Source organism: Parasteatoda tepidariorum, chromosome 5, assembly GCF_982258835.1.
Source record: "Parasteatoda tepidariorum strain Cologne lab strain chromosome 5, Ptep-v5.0, whole genome shotgun sequence".
Lineage (NCBI taxonomy): Eukaryota > Metazoa > Arthropoda > Arachnida > Araneae > Theridiidae > Parasteatoda > Parasteatoda tepidariorum.
The window spans coordinates 63,736,792-63,759,103 of record NC_141759.1 but is presented as its reverse complement, the minus strand read 5'-3'; the positions used below and the strand labels follow the sequence as shown (position 1 = coordinate 63,759,103).

Genomic DNA, 22,312 nt, shown 5'->3' with positions numbered 1-22,312 from the left:
TTTTTCTTTTTCATAGTAGTACACCTTTATCTGGCAGTTCATCCACAGTGATTCGCATAATGTTAACAAAATAATATCCACAACTATCAAGATGTGTTAACTAATCCAACAAGTTCAGAAAATTACATGTTTTCATGTCCAGACAAAGTAGTTTTTGTTGTGCCATTAACATATGTGTTGGATGGGCATATTAATGGAGGTGGTTGTTGTAATAGTGTACGGCCGGTGTTATTTCTGAAACAAATTAATTCCATAACACTTCATCATATTTTCCAATTTCTATGTAAATAAGTATTTTTAAAAAAATTTTAAAAGATACTATAAGTATAATTAACAAAAAATATTTTACAACTTTGAAATGCAAGAAAAACTAAAATAATTCAAAGTTCTGTTGTTGTAAAATAGTTCTGCATACAACAGTTTCTGTATAATATTTTTTATTTTATATATACAGGGTGTTTATAAAGTCCTGGACCCATTTTGATGTTTAATAACTCATAAAATAATAAAGATAGATTAATATTAATAACATAAATGGTTAGATAGACTCAAAACGTTTCATGACCCTTGTCAATAAACTTCCAAGTGTGCCCCCTTCGTCACACGGAGAATATCAAGTCGATAGTCAATTTCACGCCAGGTATCGGTAGTATTTTCTGAAGCGCATAATGTTCTCCGCCGAAGCATCCTTTTATATTTCTGGCATTGTTAATCGCCATAATGTGCGCATATTGAAATCTGCAATCTGAAAACCCCCATGAATACCGTGAGACACAAAGGTATTTCCCAAAGGTTAATGTGTGGTGTGGACTAATGCACGACCGAGTCATTGGGTCTTTCTTTTTTACAGAAAAGACGGTCTCATCAGTCGTATACTTAGACACGTTGGAAAACTTCGTATTTCCTCAACTAGAAGATCTTCAGTCATATGTCTTTTTGCAACAAGATGGTTCTTTCTCTTCATAGTTCTTTGAATGACCATTTTCCAGGAAGATGGATTGGGCGAGGAGGTCCAATTCCTTGGCCACACAGATCACCTGATATAACGCCGCTGGACTTTTTTCTTTGGGGATTTATAAATGACAATGTTTACAAGAGGATCATGCCGAACATTGATGACTTAAAAGCCAGAATTACAACCGCAATAGCCTCTGTGGATGCCGACATGCTTGCCGCTACCTGGCGTGAAATTGACTATCCACTTGATATTCTCCGTGCGACGAAGGGGGCACACGTGGAAGTTCATTGACAAGGGTCATGAAACTTTTTTAATCTATCTAACCATTTATGTTATTAATTTTAATCTATCTTTATTATTTTATGAGTTATTAAACATCAAAATGGGTCCGGTATTTTATAAACACCCTGTATATTAGTCATGTTTTAAACAGTATACAACTACACTTAAAAATATTTTCCAGTTTTTTTAAAAGGTAAATATACTAATTAGCAACAAAATACTGAATGACTTTATGGGCCAATAATATAATAATAAGCCAAATTATCAAATTGTTCAAAAGAATGTTTTAAGAAAAAACCACAATATCTTTATTGATAGTATGTAAATTGCATCTTATGGAAATAATTTTGCAAATTACGGTAGATGTTTATATGTTTTGTGATGTTATCTAAAAGAATTTAAGGGAGGCACCTATTTTGAATCAATTCATAACAGCTTGATATATTTGATATATATCACATTCGGATAAGTGGCTTATTCATAGATTGCTTTACACATATTATATGCAGCATTAGTCACACGTCAAATTAACATCAAAGGGATAATCAGATTTGATCTAAAAATTCTTTAACATATTAGAGAGTATTTTTAAAGTTTCAGTTCTTGTCTTCAAATTAATCTGAGATAAGTCCTTGAAGAATCTCAACTCTAAATATCACATTTAAGTTAAAATTGAATTGCTATGTTCTAGGGACTTAATTGTGGATTTTGAAGACTCTCACGAGTGGCCTTCCACATTTTAACCAGAGACAATTTAGAAACTACAGAATTTGCAAAAGAAAATGCTGCAATTTTTTCATAAACTCGAAGAAAATAAATTAAAAAATGCAGATTCGAAATATCAAGAATTAAAGAAACCTTCCTTTAAAAAAATATTAATCCAACATTATTTAGATACATGTATGTAATTTATGTAGTAAAAAAATAAAATAATTTTGCAATAGAGAAAAAATAGAAACATGTTATAACTAATTAATTATTCTTATCGTAGCAATAATTAATTGTTATTATTGCAGTAATAAATGAAACAATTTTAATTAACAGCAACTTTTTTACAGCCCGAGATAAATCAAATTTCTTTTTCTGGCTGTAATTCTGCAAAAATATGCATACCTGCTAACATCGGAGAAATAAAATAACGGAGATTTTAGTACCAGTATTTCTTAGGCTACGAGCAAAGTTTTGATACATAATGCATAATCATGTAAGTCAATAAAAAATAATAAATAAATTCAAAATTGGAAACAATTTAAGCACTTAGCGAAGTAAAAAATGTGTATATAAATCTTAGTTTAGTTAGATTTTTTTAAACCATTATTTATAATTACTTAAACTATAAACACTCCACACAGTGCACTACTGCCAATAGCACCATTTGTTGAGGAATTAGAGAAGTATTTTGCCATTAGCAGATATTTAATCGGCAAAATTCAACAAATACGGAGAAATTTGAGAATATACAGGTTAACAGGAGATAGTCATATACAGGAGTCTTTGTTAAAAAACAGGAGAATGGGCAGGTATGAATTTGTGCATCCTATGGGACTTGAAAGATAAATAATATAAACTAAGAGATCAAAAGAACTTATCAACTTCAGTATATCTAAGCTGGAAAGATTATTTCCATTTACTTTTCCCCTAAAAGTATAAAAAAATACTTAAATAAAAGTATTGAAACCTTAAGTTTCTTTTCAAGAGAATTCCTTCAATACCTCGTAGAATTTGCCTGTTGAAGTGAAGGGGGACAAGACCTCTGTTGAGCAGAATTATTTGAAGTACTAGAAGGACTCTGTGGTGGATGTAGAAGAGGAGGAGCTGTTTGTGGAGGACAACCAGGAGAGTTTGGATGGCTATTGTTGCCAACAGAAGTAACACTCTCAGTCTCAATCTAAATGAAATTTTAACACTACATTAAACTATATTTCCTTCTTTAAATTCAAATATTATAATATACATATTATTAAAATATATTGTTATAATATATTATATAATAAATAATATATTATATAATATAATATATTATTATAATATATTAAAATTTTTATATCACTTATAATATTTTTGATTTTATTTAATAATAATTTATATTAACCCTATATACTGTTTTCTAAACTTTTAGCTGGTGGCTTTGCTGCAAAAAACAAGATTCTCTGGATATTCAATGAAAAAGAGTAACAGGAAAAATACCTTACAAATTTGTGACTAAGAGAGGCTAAGATTTTTAAATATTCTAATTTTAAAAAAATAAACAATTAACTAACCCTACAATAATGGTCAGTTTTTGACACTTTTTTAAATTTCTCTAGAAATATTTAAAGAGATTATAGAGGTATTATTTCAAGCGATTTTTTATATACTTAGCAATAAGATGAGACTGACTTTCAGAGGTTTGAGAGACTGACAAAAGAAAAGTTTTTTTTAACACCCTATGCTAAAAAACCAAACAAAAGGCTCGTAACTTGTATTGATTACTGTTATTTTTAGTAACTTGTTATTTTCAATCATTATATTACTTTTAATAACTGCATAATTTTTTGTAAACCTAGCGTAAATATTTATGGAGATATGGACATTTTTATGAAAAACTAATTTTTTTATCTTACATTTCTTTGCTATAACTTTTAAAAAATATTCAATGGAATTAAACAAAATTTTTGGAGCAATTTAATAGATTAAAAATTATTAATAGATTTAAAATTTTTTTAAAAAACGCTAAAAACCACACAAGACATGAGTATTTAAAGCAGCTCCTTCAAACTGCGCTTACGCAGAAAAAAAATTTTTTTAAAAAAACTAATTTTGTAGTGAATTTTATTTGGAAACAAATGAAAAAGTTTGAATTGAATGTCTTAAAAATTGGAAAAGTTTAAAGTACTTTCTTTTGAGGCTACAACCAGCTAAATTAACACTACTTTATAAAAATAAGGGTTTAAAATTATAAGGCACAAACAATTTTCATTTTTTGTTTTTCAGCACTTATATCTGAAATAACTAAAAATGCCTTCCATTTAAACCTTTTTCGTATAATATTACTCACTTAAATAGCGGAAAAATGTATTTCCCTAAAAACATTGTTATTGTAACAGTGAAAAGGTTAATAACTTTTAACTCATCATAGATATACAATTTTTGTATCTTTAATAAACTTTTTGATGGTGACTCGGATATTGGTCGTAATTGCGGACATCTCAGAATATGCTATACTCGTTATACTGAGCATCAAATAGAATGGTCACAAGAGTAAAATACCTTTTCTTCTGAGTCTTCAGCAGATGTTCCATGTTCAGCATCATATTCTTGTAATACACCATCCAAATTAAATCGCCTACGGTAATTCACAAAAAATGTTTTAATGTTCGCTTCTGTCTTATTTCCAACAACTTCAGCAACAGCTTTGAAATCTCTTCCATACTTTCTTATTCCTATAATTAATATTTAATTATGAGTGTGTATCCTCCATTGTAAAAATAAACAGTAATTATTTAGAAGAATTAAATCCCAAACCTTGAACGGCTAGTAGCAATTCGTCGCTATTCCAACGAGTATTTATTCTACTTCCACCCTGAAATTAAAAAGATCAAATGTTATAAAAGTGCTTATCAGACATTTACATAGAATAATTGATGAAATAAAATACAGTGGGATGTAAAATTATCTATGCCACTTTGGAATGTAATAACACCTTAAATAAATGAGACAGATAAACTTTTGTTAATTGAATATTTCTTTTGAGAAGGAAAAAAAAATATCTCTGATGAAGTATTCCTTACAAGAAATGGACAATAGTTTCAGTATTTAATAGTCAAATAACATAAAAAAATATGTCCCAAAACTTTTATTTAGTACTGAAACATACATATTTAAGTTATTAATATAAGGCTTAGTTATTTTAGTTCTTTAATGTGTTACTACACATCGAAGTTAGGAAAATAGTTTTGAATTGTTCTATGAAAACAATAAACATCAGTTTCAAATAAATGTTAATTTAAGAGTATAAAAGTACCTATATAATACAATTAAGTTTAAAATTAAGTAATATTCCAACAAGATACAAGTTTTTTTTACTGATAAAGCCATCATATCAGTTTCAATAATAAATAGATTTTTTTTTTCAATTTATAATAAAGCTTAAATAGGTTTTTTAAATATTTATAGGAGTTAATATGCTATTAATAGTAATTAGCATATGGAATGTTGGTGTAATTTAATTTTAAAGACATATTTAAGCCTAGGTTATCAAAAAACATGTTAATCATTGCAAGGTAATAAATATTGTTCATTACATAAAACCTAACTAAGCCAAGCCAATTCTGAATTTACAACTATCAATGCTCAACTTTGTAGCCCTGTAATTTTGAACCCAACCCTGAAAAAAGGGGAACTCTTGGATCAAGTATTGAGACTAAACTAGCCTTTGTGGAAGTATTTTTTATGGGACTAACTCGCATTTGCAATGCATGGAGTGGAATTCCACGACCCCCCCCCCCCACAGTTACTCTGGCAAGGGGATTTAAAACCATGAGAGGAAATCCACAAAAATTTCTCATGTTTAGTCTGATGGCAAAGGTCTTCTAACCTAGGATTAGTCTATCACTAAAAATATTTTATGTCAGCACTGTAGTCTGTACAAGCCAGGAGCAAAATTCTTACCAAACAGCCACCACTGGAATTTGAGCCTGAGTCACCATATTAGGTGACGAACACTCTAATATCCGTGCCATGATTCTAAAGTCTGATGCTCGTAATTTTTTAAGTACATATAACTAATTATGCACAATTACTGCTACAAATAATTTATCAAAACTTAATTAACTTAAAAATAAATAAAAATTTATTGAAAGAAGCTTTATTAATAAACAAATGCATACAAAGCAAAAAATTTTGACATTAAATTAACAACAGACTCTTGTTTTTAGTCCAGAAAGTAAATTAAACTTATAAGACTTTAAATTTTGAAAACAGCAATTGTTCATCTCCTTGATTTAGAAAGCTTGTAAAAATACTTATTTTCTTTAAGGAATAATGACTTGAAAATAGCGCTTCTTTTTGTCGCTAACTGCAAAATAAAGAAAATTACATGCGATATTATACCTAGTTTAAACATTTCATAACTTATATGCCTCTTGAAGACTATTATTTAATCTTAATAAGAAATAATGTTACATCAATTCTAACTAATGCAATGCAATACAAATGAGAATCCTTATATATGTTTTTCAATAGAATGTATGCTATTTTGCAATAGTTTACCATGGAAACAGAGGCCCTAATAAGAAATAATAAAATTAGTTTTTCCTTCTTCTAATGACTGGTACTGATGCCTCTAATGAGCATGAACTGCTTATTTAATGTTATCTGGTAGGCATCTGTGAACTTAAGTCACAGAAACAAGCAACATTAACCACGACATACTGACAAAGATAACTCATAGGTGTGCCACATTCACACAACAAAGGACAGAGAAAGACATCCAGACCCTGAGCGGGATTCAAACCATGGCCAATAGCTTCCTCATCGGCTACATGACCAGCAGTATTAAAATATGAAATTAAAAACTAACAGCCTAAATTAAAAACGATTTAATCAGGGTTGGCGGATTCAAAATGTGGATTAAACCAAGTGTTTTCTTCTTAAAAGTCTTTTTAAGTCTTATATGTCTTCTTATAAGTCTTTTTAAGAGGAAAATTCTTTCAACTTAAGCTTCTATTGTTTACATAAATATTGTTAGTTTAAATATAACCGAAAAAATAATAAATTTTCCCATAAAAATCTTTTTTATATTGAGTTTAATTGCTCATATGAGTCTGTGTTGCATAAAATTAATATAGACGTAATATGTAATTTTTAAAAGTTTATACCTTATTTCTTTTCAGCTATATCTTGAAAAATTCTTAAAGTAATACAGACCAACATTATTTACACGTTCAGATATTTTTTAAAATTATTCAAAAACTACAATTATCAAACAAGTTAAGATCAAATGCAAGCCAGCATAATGATTGATTGCAGCAAGTATAAATAAATCATGTCAACAGTCAGAAGAATAAATGGGAAAATGAGGTTTTTCAGTGTGTTAAAAAACAACAAAAAAAGTATTATATTTCTTTTTAATTTATCATTAAATCATTAGTAATAATACACAGGGAGCCAAAAATTATCAGAGCCTAATATTTTTTCAGAACACATTTTTTTTGGTTTGAAATTCCTCCCAAAATTGTAGCATTTTACTATAGTTTTTCCCTTAGAAAAAGAAGAAAAATTGGCTTTACACTAATCTTAAATGAACTAGCATACGTGTTAAAAATTAAAATTTATCAAAATATATTGTATTAGAAATAATTTACCGATCACACAAAAATTTAGCCCATCCTTGTTCTTTTTTGTAAGATTTTTTAACAGGGATAATTTTCCTTTTAATTTTTGTTCTGAAGTGAAAAATTTTGTAAAACACATTTGTTTTTACAATAAAAAAAAACTTAGTAGCATACTCTTTTTATTTAATTAGAACAAAATTTTTTCAAGGGCTGCATGAACTTCCGCCGAATTTAATCTTACAATTGGTCAAATTCCCCTGATAAAAACTTCCGTTACTATTTTTTGTACACATATTTATATGGTCAATTTGATATTTTTAGTCCTACTCATCATTACGTTATCTTCAAATGATTTTAAATTTAGAAAAAAAATTTAATGCTTTAAATTTTTCAGGCTCTCCTTAAAATTTGTATTATTTTAATAGGGGGTAAAAATAATCACCTTTTCAATTACATTGATAAAAATATTGTAGATTAAATAAATTAACAACCATAAATTATGCTAATGTATGAGATTTTTCATATACCCTGACAAAGGGGAACTCATTCTTTTGCACATTACTAATATAATATTTTAATATTAAATTTTTATTTGCATGCTAAGTTGAAATGTTAAGTAATGTATTAGCACATTCAAAATCTTCAGTTATTCTTTTTTGTTATGTTAGTATATCTATGGGATGAAAGTAGATATACTTTACTTAATTATTGATAACATTAATTAATAGCTGAAAAATTTTATGAATATACTTATGATGGCTTATATACTTATAACGACTTAAACATTTTTAATTTTGAGTATAAATTATTATTTAGCCTTAGGCTTAAATAAAAAAATTTTTAAAAAAAATTTTTTATCCGAAAAAATCTGTTTTAAACCAAAATTCTTTTTTTTTTTTCAACTCTGCAATTGATATTAATGGTATTGAAGATTTAAATAATTCAGATGTATTGCTAACAATATAAAAGAATAAGAGTAAAATGCTTACTTCTGGAGGGCGATACATATCAATACCAGCTGACATTTTATGCTTAAGCTGAGATATCATTTGCTTATTATTTTGAACCTAGAAAAGAGTGAGAGAAAATAATTATCTGGCAACAAATATATGTATAAATATATAATGGTGGCAGTCGTGTGAGCAGAACAAACAGGCACAGGATTTTAAAAAGAGCAAATTGATTTTATTTAATCATTATGTGATGATGGAAACGAGAGAGAGTAACACAAAATCATTGTGCTCCTTAATAAAAGTTAGGGAAAATCTTGCAAAGAAAATCCGCAAAATGTCTTGTTTCAGGGAAATCTTAGTAATTGTAATTGTTTTATTAAATAGGTCGCACAATTCCCACAAAAAGCAAAGAGAAAAATGTCTTTTAATTAGTGCATACTTGAACAAAAAACAGATTAATAGACAGGATGTGAATTTAAAAGTGTGAGAAATCGTTTCATTTTGAATAATAAATAAAGAAAAAAATTTACAGAAAAGAAATAAAATAAAAAGATGAATTGAAGCTTTTTATGTTACATACATATGTACAGTATATATCCATCCATACATACATACATATTAGCTTGCAACAGAAAAATATTTCAAATTACCTGTCTCTTGAAAGAAATAATTTCAGAGTCCATACTCCGTAAGATAGCATCTTCTTCACCATTAGCGCTAGTAACTATAGCAACTAAATCATCATAATTCAAATGCATACCACGTGGTGGCTTTTTCTTACTTCTGGCTGGATTGTGACGAGATGTTGTTCTCATTGTACCAGAACTACGAAGTGTGCCAGTCCGCCTAAAAGAATTTTTAAAAAAGAAAACCTGAATATAAACATTATCACACCACCTAAACTAAAAAAATTTGAAATAAAAAAAATTCTACATGTTTAAAAGATAAAACAGAAAATAAAAATTATGAATCCCTGCAGCAGCGGTTTAACATACCAGGTAAATGCATACCTACCAGTGTTTTCACTACAGCGCGAGAACGCGAGAATCTCGCATATTTTTTTCTTTTCTCGCATTAAAAAATGATTGCCGCGAGAAATTCGCGCATTCTATAAATCAATTTCAAAATTCGCGAATTTCTCGCATTTTGGAAAAAGCTTCGAATTATGTCATTTAGAATAAAATCCGTTTCACTTTTCTTCCTGGATCTTCATTATTTTCAACACTTGCCCCGTTATCCAGCTTCCCTATTTACCAGTAGGCATTGTTCAGAACTTTTTCGAACAACAGAACACAACCCCTCCGAACCACGGAACCCCTTTCAGAACACATTTCTCTGCAACCACGTGTTTACTGTAGGTATGGTTTTTCATGTAAGACGTTCAAATTTTTTTATGCGCTAATGTAAGATGGACAAATACCTAGTAAAGGCAAAATCTTCAATGATGATGCAGCAAAAATATTCAATGCTTTAAAAAATAGAAGACCTTCAAAATGTATTATAACAAAAAAAATTTTTTTTTTCCAAGTCTATTTGTATTTTTTCAGTTTTTAGAAATCTCACTTAACTTTCTGAAATCTCACCCTGTTTTTGAGAAAGGGTGAGAAATTCTCACCCATTTTTTTTCTATGATGAAAACACTGCCTACCTAACTTGAAATAAAAAATAAAGATAGAAAGAGAAATAGTCAACTGTACAAGTTGTTCATCAAATCATGAAATAAGGTTTCTCAACATTTAGAGAGATCAGTTTTTCAAAAAATTTATCAATTATCACTGTACAATAAATTTGAACACTTTTTTTTCCCCTTTTGATTTTAGATGAAGCTGTGTGATTTCAAACAAAGGGTGTTTGATTCACATATCAAAACTAATGTGGTCTATCATGCATTGCTTTAGTAGGAGAAAAGTTGTGAAGCATCTTGCTTTCTAATGCATCTAGAGCCTCAAAACCTCCAAAAAGTAAATAAGGTTTTTTTGCTGCAAATGTGGTTTGATTCATATATCAAAATAACCCATTGTGTAAAGTTTTGTAGGAGAAAAATTACTTTAAGCTTATACTAAATTTTATAATACCTTGCTTTCCAAGAGCCTTAAAAATTTTGAGAAGATAAATAAAGCTTTTTTCGAAAAATTATCACCTAATTTGCTAAATTGGCAACAGTCCCTCGGTCAATAAGATCACCTTTCCTTTGACAGTAAGTTGTATTTATGTGCTTTTAAAATGCATCAAGTGGCCAAGTTAAAAGAAGGATGTCTGAGAAAATGATACCCGGAAAACAAAAATAAATAAATAAATAAATACAGAAATTGTTACTTTTAGTCAAAAATTTAGAAGAAAAACATTTTCACCTAAAAGACATTTTTTATGTTGTTCAGTGTTATATCACTGGGCCTTGTATTAAAAGCCAGACATCATAAAGTAGATGAAAGTATAATCAAGTATTTTTGAAATGAAGAAAAACGATGTATTTATATTAAGGTATTAAATCTCTGGAAGCAGGTTGCATGTCTCCCAAAATGAATACAACAGTGTTATTATACTCACTTGAAATACTGCATACAAGCTTGGCACAATAGTCCTTTTGCAGTATTATACACTTGAGCTGACACAAAGCAATTAGCACAATTTCCTTTACCGGAAGATTCAGCTTTCTAAAAAAAAAAAAAAAAAAAAAAAAAAAAAGGTCAAATATAACAATATAAATTTTATAACACATGCAGAGACAAATTGATAATAAAACTATAATAAAAAAATCATACATTATCTTTGTCCTGATCCATATCACTTTCATTGTCTGAGGGTGCTTCAGAACCACTGAAAAAATTACAAAGTTATGTCATTTTAGCCCAAAATATAAAATAAATAATACAGAAAATTAATTTTTAATTTAGCAAAAACACAAAAAATCACTGAACATTTTGCCATAATTTTAAAAGACCAAATAATTAACTTTTTAGCAAAAAAAACCTTATGAATGTAGTAAACATACCTTCCTTCATCTTTTTGAGCACCTAGTTTGCGTACTTGTCGATCCATTAAACTCGTGCGAGATCTGGTTTTCTTCCAGAGGTAATAATACTTTATTAAACTGGAGAGAGGCTTATCTGGCAGCTACAAATAAAAGAACCATGTAGAATGGTGAAACATTATCAAAAAAATTATTAGATATTTTGAAAAAAATTATCCATAGAATAATATATTTTTAAAAAAAATTTCAATTACTTTCTTTAAAAAAAAAAAATTATATTATTACCATTTGCTTTATTCTATTGAAATTTTTTCCATGATATTGAAAGCCCTGCTCAAAATGAACCTTGTCTTCCACAGTCCATTCATCAGGAAGAGGTGTATAGTTTTGGAGATCTGCGGTTGCTTTTTCTAAATCATATTTGTGCCAAAACAACATGCCAAGAGCCTAAGGAAAAAAAAAACAGAAATAAAAATACACGCTTAAAATTTAATAAAAATCAAGAAACTTGCAATGTAGGTAGTAAAATAAAATATAATATTTTCCTTTTTATTTGCAGTTCTATAATTTCTAAGAAATGTTTACTGTTAAAAAAAAATTATCTGTGATTTTAGTGATCAGAAATGTGTTAACTTTTAGCAGCAAATGTTTAATTCCATGAACAAAGATCCTCATCTTAATGAAGCCTGAATAATTCCTCTTTCGTAAAACAAAACAAAACAAAACAAAAATAATACAGACAAAAAAGGAATGTAAATCTAACATTAAGAAAAAACCACCATTTTGAGTGGAATAGCAAGTATATTACCTCCAAACCCAGTAAAAAAGAAGGAAAAAAACAATTTTAAAAAATAATCCCTGCCTAATTAAAAAAATTTACATTTACTCAGTTACAGGTTATATGTGTGATTTTTTTATATTTGTTATTTTGTAACTGTGAGAATGCAAGTTGAAGATTTAATTAGATGACAAAAAAATTATTTCCACAAATAAAATTTAAAAATCTACCTTTAACCCCAATATTAAAAAAGATCCATTCTAAATATTAAAGAATACCACCTAAAGCTATTTTATTGGAAAAAAAATTTTAAATATTAAAAAAAAAGATCTCATCTTCTTAAAATGAATACGGCAATCAAGCTCCTGGAAAAAAAAAGTAAAATGTCTTAGTCAAAATTATTTTTGTCCTGTTTTGACACTGTATCATTTACACAGAAATACACATTAATAGGCAATCATCTAAACCATACAAAACTTTTCCACAGATTATAGCTAGAATAGACATGTAGTTTAACTTCTGAAGAATTAAAAGCACTTTTATGGGGGGGGGGGGGGAAATCATGTTAAATAGTGAAGCATACCTGTTCCACATTATAGCCACATTTTTCTTTAGCTTCATTGATATATTTATCTACTAAAAAAAAAAGAGAATCAATCAGTCAGTATGATAGTAAATTACTAAACATTATAGCATTGAATTCAACTATGACTTTTTACCACTTACAAATTAAGAAAAATTCACAGATTAATTAATTAAAATAAAAAATGAGCTATAGTTAAGAAATCATTTATGATCTGATTAATTAAAAATAAAAGACATTTTTTTAAAAAGTTACTATTTAGAAGTTATCTGAACAAAAGTTAAACTAAAGACATTGGCCATATGACATTAAAATACAGTAAATTCCCATATCTGCACATCTGTTTACTAGAAGGGTCTCTTTCTTGGATACTTTATAACAATCAAAATAAATAAATCTTAGTTCCTTTTTCAAAATAAATAAGTAAAAAACATTTTGACAATAGCGACCTGTTAAAAAAATAGCATGCAGCGAAGAGAATCCTCCACTTTTCCGCTTCTTTATGATTTTTACCAGACTTCTAATTTTTGTTTGCTTTTAACCCAATGTCCATTATAATCTGATAATCTATAATTTAAGGACCGTAATACTAGATGGAAAATGAAATTAAAATTTTAAAAACTATGTGGAAATTCCAAACTGTTGAAAATGCAACCGACAAAACCAGGTAGACAATAAAATTGTCACTAAGAGAGTGCATCAAAAAGTAATCCTATAAATATGAGATTCGAAATTTTCCATATATTCATTAAAAAGCTATATCTGTAAAAATAACTGACAAAAATGCAATCGTAAATCCATGCGGGAATGCAGGTGAATCATTAATAATTGAGTGTGAAATGCGTAATTCAAAGTTTGCTGAAGGAAATAATATCTTATTAAAACATTGAAATTATAAAACCCCAAGCCAAAATTCGTTTTTATAACTACCGAAAAACGATCTTCAAAGCCATTTGGATTCACTGTGGAATTTGCGATATATTTTATTTTGGCATATTAAAATATTGAGATTCTAAAAACCGTGTGGAAATCTGTAACAAAAATTGCAAAAATAGCGCAACCATGTGGATTTATTAGTTGTTGATTGGAATTGACATTAATTACCGTCTTTTTGTTACTTTTTATTGAATAAAGATGTTTTGATATTTGTTAACCTTAAAGACCTATTCTCCAGAAAAACTATTTTCCGGACTAATCGAAGTCCCGACGACTGTGGATATGGGACATTCCACTGTGCATGAAGAATCCTATTTTAAAAAATTTGTTACCCTTTATTTGTATTTTACAAACAGTTAAAGTTAATTTTCTTTTCCTTATTTAAAGAAATAAAATTCATAAGCAATGTCATTATTTTCAGTAAAAAAAAATGTTTTACTACGGTTTTTTCAAAACTATTAAGACTGTAAAAAAAAAGGTTACTGATACTAATGAGATAGACAAAAGTATCTGTTGAATAATGCAATAAAAAACATAAATACTAATTTTCTAATATAAAACAAGACAGCAGACTTTATTAGCCATAACATAAATAAACACATTAACAAAAATAATACAGCTATTTTTTTTACAGAAAACAATTAAATTTCATAATTAATTGCAAAGTATCTTATTTTGTACAACATTTCAAATAAATCAATACTGCTTTAAGAATTATTTACATAAAGACATATACTAAATTATAATAATATATAATAAAGTTGAACTCTCTTATAAAGGGCACTGATTTAACAAGAAACTGAATTTGATGAAAATACTGGAAATACTTGTTTGATACATTAAATCTATTAGAGAATAGGTGATATTTAATGAGCGAATCCTGGTTTTAGCAAACAATATGTTTGCAATTTATAAAATTTCTACTTACTTCCCCCTTTCTTGCTCAAATATAGAATGTAGATAGGTGGAATATAGATTTATATTCCAGAATAGGTGTAATATAGATAGATTCCACCTCTCTTGTTCATAGAAAAATTTGTTCAGCATTCCAAAGACAACTGAAAGTTAGTGATGAATGACAAATCAAACGAACACAGGATCTTTTTTTGAAAGCAGGAGTGCAAATGACAATATTATTTTGATAATGAGTCTTAATTAGGGGTGCACAACCTGCGGCCCGCGGGCCAAATGCAGCCCTTCGACTACTGAAGTGCGGCCCGCAAGAGCTTCTAAATACAATAAATTTTTTTTTTAAAAAATGGCAATTTTTAATCGCACTTTTAAGTCATCACGCTTTGACACAATCAATTTTAACAGATTCTTTAGTAAACGTACGTTTAACGCTCTTTCTTGAAGCCGAATTTATCGTAAATATAAATGATTTTTTTTAAACAGTTATTTCCGCTTTTCTACGTGATTTTGAAAATTCCGAATTTTTATTACGACGCGAGTTTCAGATCGCAAATTTAAATAATCACTTTTTGATACGGTATTACGGTACAGTTTAATCGTTAATCCTATTTATCTTTCCTTCGTTTTTATTTCCGCAACGAATATGATTTGGTCGAATGTGGTAATGAATTGTGATTTGATCAAAAACCAAATATTCGGCAAAAAAAAGAAGAAAAAATCTATTGAAAGCCGTACACTTGGGGCCAAATAGCAAAATCTTTTAGCAGTATAGCAACACTGAAACTAAAATTTCAATGCTCAGAATAATATTTCCTTGAAAAATGTATTCATAAATTAACTCTAAAAAATAAGGCCAATCAAGAACATTTTTGAATCTGTCGAAAAGCGAAACAGAGAACATAAAAATCAATCTTAATTTTTGAAATTTTTTTTTAAAGCTGAACATCTCAGTTTTTCAATTACCAGAAAAAGCCAAGAAAAAAGAATTAAGTCAACAGAAATGCTATTAAAAATTACTGCGTTATAATGAAAACGTCTAAAAAAAGTTTTTTTTTAATTTAATTTGATTTGATTTATTCATTTACGTCGCACTAGAGCTGCACAATGGGCTATTGGCGACGATCTGGGAAACATCACGGAGGATGATCCGAGGACATGCCATCACAATTTTGATCCTCTGCGGAGGGGACGACCTGCGCGCGAAGTCGAGCACTTTACGGTAACACAGTTTAACGAGGACCAATATCGCACACCCTCGGTCCCTACGCAGACTGATCCAAGGGGTCACCCACCCGCACACTGACCGCAGCCAGTGATGCTTGACTTCGGTGATCTGCTGGGAGCCGTGTCTTAACGATCAGTCCACTGCGGTACTTTTTTTATTTAAAGAAAATAAAAAGATAGAAAAAATGTTCTTAATTTTTTAAGTGAAAATCTTATGCCGAAAATCTCAATTTAAATTTTTCTCATTGCCATAATTTTAGAAGAAAAAAAATTGCTATAAAATAAATTTTATTTGTAACTTTATTTTTAAAAAAAAATGCTGAGTCATAATAAAAATGCCTAAAAAAAGAAAAACAGAAAAAACAAATTTTTCTTAGTTCCTGAAACAAAACTTTAATACTGAAAATCACACTTTTCTATGTTACTGGTTATTTATATTACAGTACAGGGAAAGAGTGATAATAAATTAATAGTATGAGACGTTCTGTTAAAATGCTGGGTTATAATAAAAACTGCAAAAAATGGATCCTTCTCAATTCTTAAAGTATCGAAAAAATGACAAAATTGACTTGTCTTATATTTTTTAAAAAAAAAAGTAATATTTATAAAAATTCAAAAATAAAAAAAACTCTAAAAAATACATTTCTAAAAAATATTCTGCCAAATATTTGACTGATCATTCAACCAACTGAATTTTTCACAGAAGGGCCAAATACTCGTTACATCCCTCCCTAATTTAAATGCAATGTTATTGCAACTTGAGAAATTCATAAAATGGCGGAAAACGTGAATTTTTAAACTGCTCACTGTTTGTAGTTTAGATTTCAATTTTTTGTTGCTTAAGTGATCTTTTTCGATAAAAAATTGGAAAATGTTTACGATATAAAAATCTAATAATTAATAAAATAAAATAATAAAGTACATTACAAAATAAGCATTGAATTTTATTTTGAACTATCACAGTTTTGTTTTTATTTTAGGTTTCTGTTTAAAACCTATAAATTTTCTTCAATTAAAATATTTAATTTGAATAAAAAAAAATATTTCTTTTCTTCAATGTTCATTTATTTTGATGAATCTATTGTTCATATGATAAAAATAGCAAGTTATTTTTTTTCTTCTTTTTTTTTCGTAAAAAAAAAGTATCAAGCTTTTTTTATTTTTGAATGAATTCTAATAATGGAACACTACTAAGCTATTGATATTACTAAGTTTATTGATAAAAAAAATGGAACGCTAATGTTTCAATAAACATTATTACATTTGTCATTAACATGTCTAAATACATGTGCGGCCCTTCGTTAGCCAACCTGCTGTGCAAGTGGCCCTTCACTCAAAAAGGTTGTGCACCCCTAGTCTTAATCAAAGAACTATAACAAAAAAAGACAATAAAACAGTTCAAAGCGAATTATCTAACTTCTCTCTTATTGTACAGAAATAAGAAAAATAAATAAAGTACTATAATTATAATTTAGGAAGTATAAATGAACTTTTATGATTTTTTTACGAAAGCATGTATTTCACGAGTACTTGGAAAAAACAAAAAAATAGTGTGGCCCCTTTTCGTTCGTTATGAGAGAGTTCAACAGTAATACATGGTTAAATCAAGGCAGTCATGCATTGGTTTATGCTTTGAGTTACTTTCTCTATATGCTTTTGCATATGGTTTAAAATAAGACATTAACCATTTGGACTTTGTAATCAGAAAAAAATACAGTGTAATCATATTCTCAGCCCAGATTTTGATAATTGAACCCAGTAACATGAAATGGACTGATAGCAACTACTTTTTAAACTGAATGCAATCAGAATAATAATAGTTTTAAAAAAAAAATTCAATATATTAATAACCGAAACCTAAGAGTGAGCAAAGTAATTTAAAAGCTTATCTATTTCAGAAAACTAACTTACATCGTTCGTCATCAATAGTTGTACATGGCGCCCATACCAATAAGGCATTTTCCACTTCTGTAGTAGGACACGGCCCTAAAATCATAATAAAACAAATGAAAAGCTTAATAACTTTAACTTACCTAATTGGATCATTATGTATCATAATAAAATGAAACTAAAAGCACTCCATGCGTAAATACAACTGATAATTACAATCAAACTGGATTTTATTACAACTTTTTGTTTATCATAATTTTTTTTTAGTTATATCCTTTTTTTAAAGAATTCATTGCTGGACAAATTACTAGATTGCTAAATGAAAAATCTAAATAACATAATCTGCCAATTTTAGATGTGAAGGTCTTATTGTGAGCAATGCTGAGTTTTTTTACCAGGGAAATAAGTTTTTTTTTAGACATTATAAAACTAGGTTTTTACCGGAAATATCATAAAGTTATCAATTTATGTGTCTTTTATTAGTTCTATATTCTCACACTAAGTTCTAAACTTTGACTAGCATTTCAACTCCAACAAGTTAGTAAGTTAAAAACCAACAAGTTGCCTTAACATAAGAAATTTTTGAAAGATGCAAGGAAAAAATAAAATGAAGTGCAATAACTTTTGACTTCATTGATAACCCTGAATGTCACTTTCTGTCATATGTTACGTTATGAAATCTGTCAAGATGGAAAATCAGTGACATCATAGATTTCATTTAATTGATTGATTGAATGTAGAATTCATTGGCACAAGATCCAAAGGATAGCAGTTAACAAAAGGCATTATCTTTTGTTCAACAGGATTTCCAACAACAGAAGAATTTTTATTTTCTGGAAGACGATAACTTAGCCAACTTAGATGGTCGCCACACATATTTGCTTCATACACATTAGTGTTTAAGATTGTAAGAAAGAAAAAAAGTTCTTTTCTTCACTTTTTTACATTAATGTCTGAAATAAATAAAAATGTCTTATTTATATCTATTTTGTGCAGAGTCAGCTGTTTTTAATTAACTAGATTAAAACTAAACCATTTTTTTTTTAAATGCAATCTTGATTTTCTTAATAGAAAAAAGTCTTATAAATAATTAATTATTTACATAAATACATATAAACTTAAAATAAAAATAGTAAATTTTGCCATAAAAACCTTTTTAATCTTTGAGAAATGAGAGTCTTTGTTACTTTAAATGAATAAATGTTATGTGTATTTTTTAAAAAAGCTTACGTATTATTCTCTTCTGCTAAAATATAATTATGAAATAATTTGAGTAAATTTAAAGTCAAGTCATAATGTCTCTAAAAATTCTATAAATAATACAGGCCATCATCATCATCTCAATGTTTAGAGTTTATAAAATTATTCAAAAAATGCAATAATAAAACACATTTAGATCAAAAGTTAAACTGTTTTTTTTTTTTTTTTTTTTTTTTTTTTTACATCTTATCCTTTTGAATCGTTTTTTTAGGGAAAAAAAAATCTCTTTTTAACCATGATTTTTTGTAACACTTAACAATTCTACAAAAAGCTTCTTTATTAAACAATTCAACACCAGAAAAATGTATGCAAAAGACTTGCAAGCTCAATTCGAAGTACGATTTTAATTATTTAATTAATAATTTCAATTTTGACTGAATTTTTATTAAATTAAAAGAATTTTTTGTTAGTTGATTTTTATTGAATAAAAACAATTCATGAGTTGATTTTATATTGATATTGTTATCATTATAATATTTACAGATAGCAAATTTGATAATACAGTCATATTTTTAAAACAACTTTATATTTGGATAAAAGAGACTTACAGGTCTCAACAGCTGACATCCATCCATTTACAATATTAATTATTTAATATACAATTTTAATTATTTAATATACAATTTTAGTTATTTAATACACAATTTAAATTTTTTAATTAACTACTTTAATTTTCTAATCAAGTATTTATTTTTTTATTATTATTTTATTAGTTGATTTTTATTTAATGAAAATATTTTACAAGTTGACTTCATTTTCTTCTTTTCTTATATTTTTCAACTAAAATTTAGCAAAACAAAAGATAAAATAAGCATACCAGATGAAATCAATGCTGGAATTGAAGCTTGATATTCATCACCAACTTTCATAGCTAGAAAAAAATAACAATTATAAAGATATCAACTAGTTATAGATTTATTATTCATTCAAACAACCGCATGAATTTTTTATGTGGGAAAATTGCCCAGAATTTTAAATTACAAAGCAGTGTAAAGCTTTGTAAAGATACAAAGCTGATATTATACAGTAAAAAAACTTTTTGGAATAACATCACAAACATATTTTTTTATTGTTTAAAATTAGCCCTAATGAAAACCTTCTCTTACAATCCCTCAAAAATGTATTTAACGAGGAAGAAAAAAAAAGACTTAACTTATAGAGATTGAAGATTCATTTTGTAATGTATTCATATAATGCGCTCACATCAAAAAAATAATTTTTTTTTTTTTTAAATCTACAAATCATTCACGAGGGAATTCCACATTAGTACCTGTTTGTGCCAACCATAATAGCTAAGGTGCCAAAAGAGTTTTGAAATAGCACAATAGTTTTTAAAATAAAATGTAATTGTTTGCCCATAAGTGACCAGGAGTTAAGATACCCTTTTAATCGGCCCCCTGTCGCATTTTTTTTTTTATAATCTATTATTTGTAGCTCCTTGTGTGCCACTAACCAGAAGATGGATATTTAGACATAAGTATGTTATTTAGACACAGGCAAGTTATTTAGACATACAGAAGTGTTCTCCTTTCACAGTAGTAATTACTATTTTACTCATTTTTTATTACAATTATCATGGTTTGTTTCTTACATCAAAGTTTGAATCTGCTGATCAATATTTTGCACACCTCAAAGGATTCTAGAACTACTAAAACCACTACTAGCACTATGAGACAAGCTAGGATTTATAACAGTTCAATGAAAATGAGCAAATTATACCTACCATTCAAATAAACTTTTTGTTATTTTTCTATTCTCTTCAAGCGCACATTTGAATATGAATCTATACCATATAATAGTTGTTAATGAATATTAAGAACAATTAAATTTAACTAATCAAAATTCGAGATATAGGTAAAATACATGTGTTATAATTCTTTATATATTTTTTGCAGTATTTTTCAAATTTTATGAAATACTTCTAATTTATTCAAGAAAATTTACTTTTATAAATTATTGAACATTCATTTTTACATCAATCGGTATTCGACCAAAAAAAAAAAATATTATTTGAAGTTCAAATAAAACAAATTTTAAAAACAATAACATTCACACTACTCTCTGTTACTATTCATTCTAACACTTAAAAAAAACAAGGGGATATTTTTCATGCTTTTAAATTACCACTCTAGTTCAGTAACAGGTTTGTAGGGGGATATAAGACTAGAAATTTTTAAATTGGTAAACTTAATTAGCGATTTAATTTTAAAAAATGTCATTTAACTTACTTTTGACCTATAGCAAGAAAAAGCATTGAGACATATGACAGCTTTAAATATATGTGGTATGATGGCCGCAAGTGTTTAGAACTTATTTTTGGAACTTACTATTTGAAGCCTCCGTATAATTATAATTACATAGTATGCTAATGAAATTAACAGCCTCAAATAGAGAAAAAATTTAATACTTGCTAAACTAGCAGATTATTATAAACATACCACAGACGTTAATGTAGACAGAATATAAATTGGTTGTTCTCCAAGGTTACTAATATTCTTAGAGCGGAGGCATACGTAGATTTAGTAGGACATCATTAAATTTAGCTACAAGATTTATTATGTTACTGAAAACGATGTAAGTCTTTAAAATGCCATACTTACAATATTCAGATTCATCAGTGTTACTACTTTCATCCGAATTATGACTATTAGGACTCGCAGCTCTGGATCTCCTACCACTTCTAATATCTTGAACTCCTCTCTCGGACAAAACCATTCTGGAGCAGATACTTAATCAACCAGTTTCAGGAATTTTATAGCAACAATCCCCGTCATGAAGAACAGAACTTAATAAAAATTATCCTAAAAATTCACGATATCAAATTTTGCTTCAAAAGTTTCCATCAACTTTTGCGCTTTCTTTAAAATCTGAAGTAACGAAAATATACTTTGACTGTTGCCATTTCGTATTACATAAAAAATAAGCATTTTGGGGTTATTTTCTGAAAAATGACACTTTTTTACAAAAAAGACAAAAATCCTATTAGTTTCAGTCATGAATTGGACTTTCCCTGGCCTTAATTAAATTGCAGGCTCTGCCTTAATCAGTCGTAACTAATGAATAGCTTAAACGATTGGAAAACATAATAGTAATACAACCAAAAAAGTGGCGACTATGAGGCATGCGTTGAATCTACGGAGGCCTTGATAAAGAATAATTAAAATGTAATTTTAGACTATTACGGATCGTATTTTAATTTCTAATTTATAACCTCCTTTAAAATAAACTTGATTCGACGGGATCTCGCATCA

The 22,312-nt window shown here is 28.0% G+C and overlaps 1 protein-coding gene across 2 annotated transcripts; it reads right to left on the bottom strand.

Moving 5' to 3' along the window:
* LOC107438929 (REST corepressor 3) lies at positions 1 to 21,963 on the bottom strand. Of its 2 annotated transcripts, none has more exons than XM_071185529.2 (14): positions 21,662 to 21,963; positions 19,879 to 19,932; positions 17,823 to 17,897; positions 12,840 to 12,892; positions 11,764 to 11,925; positions 11,500 to 11,621; positions 11,270 to 11,324; positions 11,055 to 11,161; positions 9,158 to 9,353; positions 8,544 to 8,621; positions 4,745 to 4,802; positions 4,490 to 4,662; positions 2,919 to 3,128; positions 1 to 234 (listed from the first exon to the last, which is right to left on the bottom strand). In XM_071185529.2, the coding sequence occupies exons 1-13, from the start codon at positions 21,774 to 21,776 to the stop codon at positions 2,946 to 2,948; spliced, it is 1,431 nt and encodes a 476-aa protein (XP_071041630.2). In that variant the 5' UTR covers positions 21,777 to 21,963; the 3' UTR covers positions 1 to 234; positions 2,919 to 2,945. The 2 variants fall into 2 exon arrangements, with proteins under 2 accessions (XP_071041630.2, XP_042902485.2); XM_043046551.3 differs by having other exon boundaries at positions 2,953 to 3,128; positions 21,662 to 21,961.
* Between the last annotated feature and the right edge of the window lie 349 nt (positions 21,964 to 22,312).

Coding starts and splice junctions, on each gene's coding strand:
- LOC107438929 (XM_043046551.3), bottom strand. CDS start 21,776: ATGGTTTTGTCCGAGAGAGGAGTTCAAGATATTAGAAGTGGTAGGAGA. Junction 4,803..8,543: donor ATATGTATCGCCCTCCAGAA/GTAAGCATTTTA, acceptor TTTTAATTTCAG/GGTGGAAGTAGAATAAATAC. Junction 235..2,952: donor CAACAGGCAAATTCTACGAG/GTATTGAAGGAA, acceptor AATTTGTTTCAG/AAATAACACCGGCCGTACAC.